General features: G+C 47.6%; 1 protein-coding gene across 2 annotated transcripts in view; it reads right to left on the bottom strand.

Moving 5' to 3' along the window:
• Window positions 1-707: 707 nt before the first annotated feature.
• col6a2 (collagen, type VI, alpha 2) overlaps window positions 708-11,229 on the bottom strand; it is a 75,067-nt gene continuing 64,545 nt past the window's right edge. Inside the window, exon 29 of one of the 2 annotated variants that reach the window (XM_060827640.1) lies at window positions 708-4,069. In XM_060827640.1, the coding sequence (XP_060683623.1) occupies window positions 3,462-4,069 (608 nt within the window). In that variant the 3' untranslated portion in view covers window positions 708-3,461. Of the gene's footprint in view, window positions 4,070-9,542; window positions 11,157-11,229 lie in introns of those variants that run through there. The other variant, XM_060827641.1, reaches the window with a different exon arrangement.

Raw genomic sequence — 11,229 nt, 5'->3', positions numbered from 1 at the left:
ACACATGAAAAGAATGGTAATATAAATCAGAGAGTGCAATTCTCACAGGAGTGCAGGAGCAGGGTGACTGGTGTAAATGTGCATAGATCATTGGAGGTGGTAGGACAGGTGGGGAGAGCAGTTAAGAAAGCATGTAGTGCCCTCAGCTTTATTAAATGGGACATAGAGTCCAAGAGCAATGAGGTCATGTTCAACACTGGATCATCCTCAGATGGAGAATTGTGTGAAAAGGTGAATGCATTGGAGAAGGCAGAAGCAGTTTCCAAGAATGGTTCCGGGAATGAGAAACATTGTGGCGTGAAGAAGTTGGGACTGTTGTCCTTGGACAAAGGGTGGCTGACTGCAGATTTAATGGGCTTTCAATATCCATGGGTGGGCTGCATAGAGTAGATAGGAAGTAGTGTTCCCACTCAAAAGGGAAAAAATACAGGGCATAGATTAAAAGTGATGCGAAAATGTAACAATGATGAGACAAAAATAAAAATCACACAGCAAGCAGTGAGGGTACGGAATACACTGCCTGGAAATGTGGTAGGTTCAATTGAGGGCATTGGAGGATTATTTGGTTGGAAGCAGTGGGTAAGGTTGTGGGGATAAGAGATTGGCATCGGCTAATGATGCTTCAAAGGTGCAGGTCCCCTTTTACATTACTCTACGATTCTGAACTGGCATCCAACATCACTTCAGGAGATCAAAAGCAGTACAGATTTTTTTTGGAAAATCCATTTATTGATTTTTGTATTCAGTACAGACAAGTCAAATTTGGACGCAGCAAACCGTATGAAAAAGACATTTTTGTCACAAACAATATGGACTACTTTATTGCAATGTTCATTAGAAATATATATTACAAAGCTTTGTGGTTTGCAATACACAGTTACAACAGGAACACTGCTTTAGTGTCCTGGGCCACTAAAGCCATCCAAAAGGTAAAGACAGTAAAATGTGGTGAGTGGAACAGCCTTGAATAGTATCCTCCTAAAGGGAGGAGCAGTGTATTCGCTTCCAAGTGTTTTTTTTTACTGGTTTCACCCTCTGGCTGAGTCTCATTCTGAGGGAACGCATTGTGCCACACTTCAGAGCTGGCGTGGGGCCTGATTTATCCTAAGTACTGGGTGACAGGGAGAGGTGAACATGGAGTCACCGGGCACCAAGACTGAACTGGTGGGCACGACAAGAAATTACAAAATGATGAGGGATGCCAGCACGACCCTGCGGAAGGTCTGCTGGCATCCAAAATGGAGATCGATTTAGGTCCAAACTCTTCAGCGGGATGACTGCCCTGGGTCCAGGGACTCCACACATCTCTGTCAGATGGCTCACCGTGCCTTTCCTGTTCCTGCCAGCCCCGGAGATCCCAAACGGGGACAAGCCGGCTTTCCTTCACACCTGGTTTCTTTAAGGATTCCTGCATGAGTTTAAGCTTTGGGTAAATGCCAACTTCTCGCTACCCACTGCAACACCACCACCACCTTGCCAAAGACCGCCTTCCCACACCCTCCACCCCTCACCAAACAAAATACCCCCTGGCAAAGGAAAGCAGACTCTACCTAGGCCTCCTGCACTTCCTGTGCCTCTGAGAATATGGTCATGGGGATTCAGATCAAGTTTAGAGGGTGCAGTCTCATTTCCTCCTCCTTTTACTCAGACAACTCCCACCACAATACGTAACTACGTGCACAATTCAACCTTGGCGCTTGATTGTCAGTGAAATGCAGCAATGCCTGATGTGGTTCTCCAACACAAGAACATGGCAGATCATAAATAAACTATACACGATTGCACAATAGGTGACCAGCTCTATTAAAATGGCAGCCAGCATTAACTGTCAAGCAATGGAGGGGGTCAAATCTCAGCTGGTAAACTTTGCCCAGTATGTTGGCTTGGTTAGGTTCAGCCAGAATCTGTCGTTCTTCCCTCACGGCTTAATGCAGTGCAATGTCTCACCTTCACCATGTACCCAGAGCGATAAACCAAATCCTTCTCTGCACATGGTGAAACGCAACCACTGACAGCCAGCAAATGCTGAGCTATGTTGCGATAGCTTGTAGTCGTCACTGTTCAGTCAACACTGTTTGCAACACTCTCAGTGCTAGGGACTCCAGTCAGGCTGGGCTGACCCAGCAGATACCGCACATCGTTGCTTGGGGCCTACGACGGTGGGCACGGCATTCAACTGTTCACAATCAAGTGCTTTCTCGGTCAGTGAATGGAGGTTGGTGGTGGGGGCAGATGGTATAAGGCACTGGGTTTTGGTGCTGTGTGGTCCGTGTGCCCGTTTGAGGGACAGGAGGGGCAGAGGTAAGAAGCTGGTCGTGCACATATACCGGATTCACACTTCACAGCAACAACCGAGAGGCCAACCAAGCATTTTCTGCCTCTGTTTCAGCTTTCCTGGTGTCCTTTTGTGGTTGGATGACGGCCCTACCCATTTCGCAGATTCCTCCGAAGGCGGAGGTGGGGGAAGAGTTGGGGGGGAATGAGGAGCTACAGTCCAAAGGAGCTGGCCTGGGTGGGTGGTGGAGGAAGAAGGTCGTCAAGTGACAGTGACACCTCTCGGGTCCTGTAGGAGAATCCGAGCGCTGTGGGGTGCAAAATCTGATTAGTACACACATCGAAACATGCACAAAACGGGAAAAGAAACAAAGCAGCATTGGCTGTCTGTGCAAAGGGGGATGTCTGCCTGCCTGACTAGGTGGAGGACTGACAACTCTCTCAGGGATCATCAGGGAGTTGCCAAGAACTCAGGTTGTTAAAAAAATCCAGTGTCATGGGCAAAACAAACTGGAAACATATTCCTCACTCCAGGAACAGGGTGCAAAAGGGACTCCTTTTATTGTGGACTGGAATGTACGGCTGCAGAAAATTTCCCTTAACATGCTCCTCGGAATTCTTGCCTCGCACTGACATCTACGCTGCCGCTATCCCAGTCTGCCCTTGCGTTATTCAAGTGAGGGAATCGAAGGCTACGGAGAAAAGCCAGGAAAGTGGGGGCAGGATCATCAGGCTGGCCACCAATCTCGGCCACATGGCAGAGGAAACTCAATGGGCTGAATGGCCTACTTCTCTCCTGTGCCTTCCGGTCTTAATCAAGTATCAGCCAGTCAGGTCACGGGCTCTCAGTTCACTCGTCCAGTCAGCGCGATGATGGACGTGTCAATCACCTCTCGGCTAATTTGGGGAGGGGATCAGTGGGCCCATCTGATGTATGGCAAGAGTTGGCAACTGGAGCAGAGCAGACCTGAGGCCTAGTAAGCTCGAAATGCACACGCACACACACGCACACGCACACACACACGCACACAGGGAAAAAGTACGATGATAAAAAATAATTCGATATATATATTACAAAAAAAAGCACCTTGGTTTACCTTTTCCTGAAATAACATGAAACTAAAAAAACAGGAAGGGGTGGATTTTACGTGATTTTCTTGGGGAGGAGGGAATTGCATTTGAAGTCTTTAACAGATCCACTTGTACACTCTGTCGAAGAAGCTAGGCTGCAGGATGTGAGCGTAGTCTGCAGCTCGGTAGATAGCTGCCCTCTCGCCCAGCCCTATCTGCAGGAGGACGTCCATGTCTACCTCGGGCCCCACGGCGATGACCGTGGGCACGACGTTATGCTTGCGCATGGAGTCCACCGCCTCGCCGAGGCTCTTGCTGCCGCTGGTGCCGTCGGTGATGAAGACGAAAGAGAGCTCCGCCCCGCGGCGTGCCGCCTGGGGTGAGGTGCCCGGCCTCTGCACCAGGTTGCGGATGCCGTAAATTATGGCGGAGCCCACGTTGGAGGAGGAGTCCAGGTAGGTCATGGTGGCCAGCGAGTCGAGGATGTCGGTGAGGTTACGGCTTAGCCCAAAGACCAGCTGCTGCTCGTCCTCGCTGCCGTACTGCAGCACGGCGATGCGGGCCCGGCTGGAGTCGCCGTTGCCGTTGGCCAGGGGCAGTGTGGTGGCCATCTTCTGGATGAACTCCCGCACATGCCGGAAGTTGGTGCTGCCCATCCTCTCAGAGCCATCGACCATGAAGACGAGGTCCACGGGCCGGTGGGTGCAGGGCGCCACCGCCAACTCTGGAAAAGACACCAAACAGTAGAATCATAGAATCCCCATAGTGTGGAAAGCGGCCATTCGACCCTTCGAGCCTGCAATGACCCGCTGAAGAACATCTCACCCAAAATCCCGCATTGACCACGTCTAACAGCTGACCTGAAAACACACGGACATTACGGGGCAATTTAGCGTGGCCAATCCACCTAACCTCCACATCCTTGGACTGTGGGAGGAAACCGGAGGATTTCCATGCAGACACGGGAACGACGAGCAGATTCCACACAGTTGCCTGAGGGTGGAGTCAAACCCAGGTTTCTGGCAGCTCTGCTAACCACTGAGCCACCAAGCCACCTAACCTGCATGTCTATGTAGTGTGGGGGGAAACCCATGCAGACACAGGGAGAACGTACAGACTCCAGCCACCTGAGGCTAGGTTTGAACCCAGGTCCGTTTTATCCAGCTCCGTCTACCCGTCTGGGCTCTCCTGCCCAGACGGGAATGATGACAGAGAATGTAGCGTGGGCCTGAAGTTAATTTTTTCAAGACTTGACAACTAAGGAAGCACTTTATGATAGAGCAAAGCCCGGCGACCAATTTGTCCAGTGCCAGGCCCTCGTGATCACACAAGGCCTTCACCTCCAACTCAAAGCTGATGTCTCTCTGCTCTTGGCTCCCTCACGCAGGGCAATGGTTTCTCTGGACCCTCAACAGTCAAATCCAGCAAAGAGGCAAGCTATTGCACCCTGACCCCAAAAGGATCTACACTGACACCAAGAGTCCTCAGACTGTCAGCTCTACTGCGGGCCAGCCCTGATAAAAACCTATCGTTCCGTTCCTAGATTTTCAATCGACCCTCAAATTCACAGGGTCAATGACACGTTGCACGATGTTACTCCATGAAGATCTAATGTTCAGGTGACATCCCTTGCCCTGGATTCCCCTTGAGCTCCAGCCCGGATATTTCTTTCCTTATCCACCTGATTAACTATTTTCAGAATCCTGAATGTGTCAATCAAATCATCGCTTCAAATCCTCTACATTCCAGTGAATTAAAACTCAGTGAGTCTGTTCAGAAACTCACTTGGAGACCTGGGTGTATTCTGCTGAACCTGCACTGTACTCCATCCAAGGCCACTTATGATAATGAACTGACCAGTTTAACTCTCCTGACAGAAGGAAATTCAGAACCTCATGTTAAGTCCGGCATTTTCACAGCCTCTGTTATTCAGGACGATATCCAATTTTGTCACTGGCTGGGCACGTGGATCGAGCTAAAATGCTGTGGACCCTACATCACTTCAGATTTGGTTTAAACATGGACTTGTGTAGACACAAGAAAACTTCTCTGTGATTCTAATCTACAGATGCAAAGGCCAGCAACTGCTGGCTTTTGTATTTTAGTTTGCTATCTGACTTTTAAAGTGATCTGTTCACATTGATTTTGAAATCCTTTTAGCCTTCCACTGCTTGTGGTTTTTTTTGTCAATTAAGTTACTAACATCCATCTGTTTATTCGGATAAGCTCCTACTTACCTGCATTGATATCCATCTGCCGCAGTTTTGTCCACTCGCTTAATCTATCAATTTCTCATTTTAATGAACTACTTCTGATGCAACTATTTCTCATGCCACTTCCATCTGTTTATCAGTAAGTTTGGATACATGTATTAACCAACTCTTTAATAAATACAGGGCATTGTTAAGGCCTCAACACAGATCCTTATGGGCACCACTTCCAGTTCCAGTATATACTCCTTATCCCAAATCTCCATCTCCCACTGGCTCATTGCCAGGTCAATACACCCCCTCAGTGTGGTTGGTGCAATCATATCTAATGCCTTGTGGATATCCAGATAAGGTGCATTCATATACCGCACCCCCTACCACCTCCGCCATTCTATGACTCTCCCAACTTTCTCAAAACACTTAGCTGGGCTTGTTTAAATAACACGCGTTTTCTTTCAAATCCACCTTGACTCGCTCCGGTCAGCTTGTGACTTTTCCGATCATTAGAGACTTGAATAACCTCCTCGCATCAGATTAGATTGGAGTTATCATTTCGCGATTTCTCTCCCTCACTTTTTCCTTCAGTAATGAAATCACCAGTTTACGACGTCCCAATTTAAAAGGGACAGTCCCTGAATTGAGACTGCTTTGGAAGACGTCAGCACCCTCTCGTAAAGCATCCCTCACCCACTTCCTTCCAAACAGGGAAGGGACGGCCTCCAGATTTTGTTTTATATTTTTTCAGTTGGGCCAGCAATTATTACCCATCCCTTCATCCACATGACCATCTCAGAGAGGAGTTAAGAGTCAACCACATCATTATGGGTCTGACGTCACATGGAGGCAAGACCTACAAAGGACATTGCAGAACCAGACAGGCTTTTATGACAGTCGACGATGCCATTAACCCGCCTTGTAATTCCAGACTTTAAAAAATTTGAATTCATTTTCATCTGCTGCCATGACAGGATTTGAACTAATGTCGCCAAAGCATTAGCCTGGGAGCTCTGGGTTACCTAGTCCAGTGACTTCCCCACTATGGTAACACTTGCTATTAAGTGTTAATGATGAAGTAATGGCCAGGGAGACACAAATGTCTCCACAGACCAAACAGGCAAATCTAGGTAACATCTGGAAAATGGGCATTTGCTTCTGTAATGCAATCCAACAATCACCCCCAGGACCCGGAACAAAGAAAACGGCATATCTCCAGGGACCACACCATATCAACTCGATCCACACCCAGTCAGCGACAAAAACGGATACACGCCTGCATAACTGAGGCTGTGAAATCACCGGAATTAACGTGGGGTTTTGAATTTTCTTTCCGTCGGGAGAGTTAACAAACTGTTCAGTTCATTATCAATAACAGTCCGCCTCCTCCCCTCATGAATTCTTTTTTGTAGTTCACAGGATGTGGGCTAGGCCAATGTTTAGTGACTATCCCTAAATATACAGAGGGGTAGTTAACAGTCAGCCACATTGCCGTGGGTCTGCAGTGTAGGTCACACTGGGTAAGGATGATAGATTTCATTCCCTAAAGGGCATCAGTGAATTAGATGGGTTTTTACAATTGATGATAGTTTAATGATCATCACGAATTGTACTTAAATTCCATCTGTCAGTCATTTTTATTGATTCGAACTCATGCCCCATTAGCATGGGACTCTGATCTCACTAGCTCTGTCTCTCTCTCACAGAGTATATCCATGATTGGCTTCCATTGGCATGAAGTTACTTCAGAAATAAGCAAGAGCTTTCTTTGTTGTTTTGTTTCTCACTTATCTATCTCAATTTAAAACAGAAAATGTGAACGGACAAAACCAAGAAAACTCCAGGTGAATCAAGAAAGGAATCCAGCGGTTATGAAATTATCCCGTGCTGGATTAGCTCTCCACTCAATGTCAGAAAACGTCCACTCACTAATAGCTCTGATGGTCTACTCAGTAAAAGCTACATCCTTCTAACTGATGGGGCTTCTGTAGTGTTCTGTCACAGCCTCACTTTATCCAACCACCATCATCCCTCTTTCTGCTCATCATGTGCTACTGGCCTTTTAACAGGCCCACTGAGGAACCAAGATCCAAGCAGATGTGAGCAAGTTGTCCAATGAGACCCACCCTCTTACTGACACGGGCTGGTCAAGCTGGGATGTTCATAGTCACGCAGTGTGCCACACACGGCCTTACAGTGACATAGCCTTCAGGCCATGAAGCCTGTGCAACTCTGCACTTTTGCCTTTGATCTCTCTAGGCTGAATTTTAGTGGTCTGAAGGTTTGGGAAAGGCTCTTCCCAGCATCACAATTCCATTTGTTACATCACTCCCAGATGAGGAAACAAACTCAGTCAATAATAGCCATTTCAGATATTTGCCACACAGTAGACATTTGGATCATCTGTACCCAGGTCCCATGTACACTTGTAGGTCCCAAAAGCTTATTCACCTCCAAATTAAACCTCCCACTTCCCTGCAACACTTCATTCCTCAACATACAATAGATGGAGCTCAGTGAGATAGGAATTAAAAAATAAATGCAAATTCGTTGGAAACCTATGGGGAGGCGATGACATCACAGTAATGTCACTAGACTAGCAATCCAGAGTGCCAGGCTAATGTTCTGGGGCATTGTTCAAATCCCGTCAGAGTGGATGGTGAAATTCCAACTCAATAAAATCTGAAATAAAGATGGTGACATGTAACCAAAGCCCATCTGGTTCACTAATGCCGTCCTTAGTTGGATAAATGCTAACCTGGCCGGTGACGCCCATATCCTGTGAATATCCTAAAAGGAAAACTGGCAGGTCTAGCAACAATTTTGAGTGCAAGAGGGAAGATAGGCTTCGATCCACCGTCAGAGGGATGCCAATGAATCCTGACCAAATTGACACACACAAACGGTGAACTTTTGGTTCCCCAAGCCAGGAGATGGCAGACCTGCTAGGGATTTCCAGCACTCTCCGCTTCACGTTTACTTGTGTCGTAGATTAACAAACCATTGCCATTGTCACAGTGATCCATGAGATAGCCATATCCAATGGAGAACAGAGGTTGGTATCATTGAGCACCGGGTTTTGAGGGGCATGCTTTCCCCAACACTTCCCCACTGCTCTAAGGAGGGTCACCGGACCCGAAAGGTTACCCCCCTGCTCTCTCTCCACAGATGCTGCCAGATCTGCTGACCCACTGCGACCCCTTTTCGAGGCCTGAAGCTTCCTGTGACTTCTCAGTATGGTGTGGGATGTGGTGGAGAGTCTGTGAAAATGGGAGCATCTCTCATTAGATTGGGGGTGGGGTGTAATGTCTGGGATTCTAACTCCCCCCCCCACCCACTTTGAAAAGCTCTGACTTGGAGTCCTGGTTTGTTAGGATCTGTGAATAAATGTCCTCTTTACAAATTGTACAATCCATAGTGTGCAGCTACCTTCATAAGTGTTGGTATTGAGCACTGATTGGGAACCTGTTGCTTGTGCACTCATGTCTACCAAATGACCTGTTGTAAAAACCAAAGCCCTCCTGACTTCGAACCTATGGCACAGTGAGTGGCATCTTTGCCTCTAAGTTAGAAGGCCTCAAGCCCCTCTCCAGAGCCTTCAACACTTAAATTTCCAGGACCATGCCAGTACGGCGCTGAGGGACTGGGCACTGTCATTCTCAGAATGACTGATTTTAGTCTGAAACCTTGCCTTGTCTTCTACTGTGGACATAAAAATATCTAAAGTCATTGCTTTGAAGAAGAGACCTTCCTCACATTTTGATCTGATATTAATCCCTTGACCAACTTCACTTAGAAAGAGATCACCTGGTTGTCATCACTTTGCTGTCCGTGAGATCTAACTGTGTGCCTCCTGAATGCTGCCTTCCCCATATAAAAGCAGCAACTGCACTTTAAAAGTATTTTATTCAGTCAGACATTGCTTTTTTAAGGCCCAAGGTCATGAAATGCAAGTTTGTTCTTTTCTTTTCTATTAAAACATCAGCCAGCCTCCAAGAATCATATAAGATGTTTATTAATTGATACATTTACAAGTTGAAAGCTGCATTGAAAGGGCAGAAGTGTGCGTCACCTAGACAACAGGGTGCCAGATGTAGGTCCCTCCTCTGAAGAGAAGTTGGGAGTTGGGGAGGACCAAGGACTGGGGAGTGGGGAAGAGGACTGGAAATGCAAATATCTAATCAGACAATGCTGGGAACACAGCACAAACCCTTGGCCTCCAAGCATTCCAGGGAATCCCAGTCTTTCAAACTCAACACTAACTGGGGTTACCAAGTCCAGGATTAAGCTGCAAGACTCTGATGTAGGACGAAATACCTGGAGGGCCAGGTTAGAGTCTCAGTTGATAAGGGAGTCAAAGAGGAGCAGGCGGTAAGATGGAAGCTGAGGCCTCAATCAGACCTAACCAAATGGAAGAATGGTTAGAAGAGCCAAGGAGCCTTCTCATGCTCCAAACTCATCTGAGCGATTCCAAAAATCTGAGGGGCATTCAAAAGAATTGCGTGCAATTGTCTTTTCACTGAAAAGACTCCTGGCGAACATTAGTCATTAGAATATTGGAGATGGGACAGAAAGCGCTCTTTATGGTAAGGCTTCATCCAGCGGGATGCTCAGGAGTTTGTTTCTCAGTTTGGCTGGGGAAGGCCAAGTGCTGAGAGCCATTCGACGGTGGGAGGCCTCTGGAGTGGGTGGGGCGGAATTCGGATGTAAAAGCTCAGGTGGGTGATTACACCCAGAGCTGACTCCCTCCCGCCCCCACCACGTCCATTTGGAGGGTCTCCACTTCAGCTGCTGACTCCACACTCCCAGCAATGTCTGCCCTCAGGATCCGCCGTTGCTGCACAGCTGGGCCGGGCCATTCCCCCTGGCACCACCCAAGCAACGGACCTAAGCTTGGTCCGGATTCAGGGAGAACCACAAGGTAGTTCCTGTGGCCTTGCTGCACTGCTAAACTGAATTCTTCGGTCACAGCAGCAGATTGATTGATCCAGTACTTTTATTTTAATGGCGATAGTGTGGACCATGAATCCGTTGCAGCGATAAGTGAACCGCTTTAAGCAATGCAAACTGGGCACCTGTCCTGGGACTCAAACTCAACAAGCGACAGTCTAGAAGGAGCTAAACAAACCTCTGCATTAGAATAGTCTTGTGACCCCCTTCCAGCTTGCCCGCTGACCAGCTACACTGGTGACCGGGTACAAGGCTGGGAAGGAGAAGTTGCGAGACAAGCCGGTTTTTCATTGCCCTCCCACACCATGGTACGGGCTGGTATGAACGGTGGGACATTAACCACAGAAGCATCCCTCAGCCCATTCACCTAACATAGCCCCATAGCCTTTTCGGCATTCCCCGTTATATCCTTGTAGATCATTTTAAAAGAATCTATAAATAGGTTTGTCCAATGTTTTCGTTCCTCTCCGGTGGAGAATTTGGCCATCCCTGCGGTGTAAGTCATAGTTGCTACCAGTTTGTTGTAGCTGTCTGGGAGCTTGGTAGTTTGCATGCCTGATCTAAGCTCCTGGATTGTCTGTAACCAGTTATGAGGGTAGGTCCCAAGCATAGGTGAGGGTGGGATATCTGTGTATGCAGCGTTACTGTTTAAGATATCTGAAAACGATTAAAAAAGAAACAGTTTTAGGCTCGCTGACACTGGCTGACAGAGTATACTATTCACTCAGTC

The sequence above is a fragment of the Hemiscyllium ocellatum genome, chromosome 7 (assembly GCF_020745735.1).
Source record: "Hemiscyllium ocellatum isolate sHemOce1 chromosome 7, sHemOce1.pat.X.cur, whole genome shotgun sequence".
NCBI classification, from domain to species: Eukaryota; Metazoa; Chordata; class Chondrichthyes; order Orectolobiformes; family Hemiscylliidae; genus Hemiscyllium; species Hemiscyllium ocellatum.
This window is presented reverse-complemented; position numbering and strand designations above follow the sequence as displayed.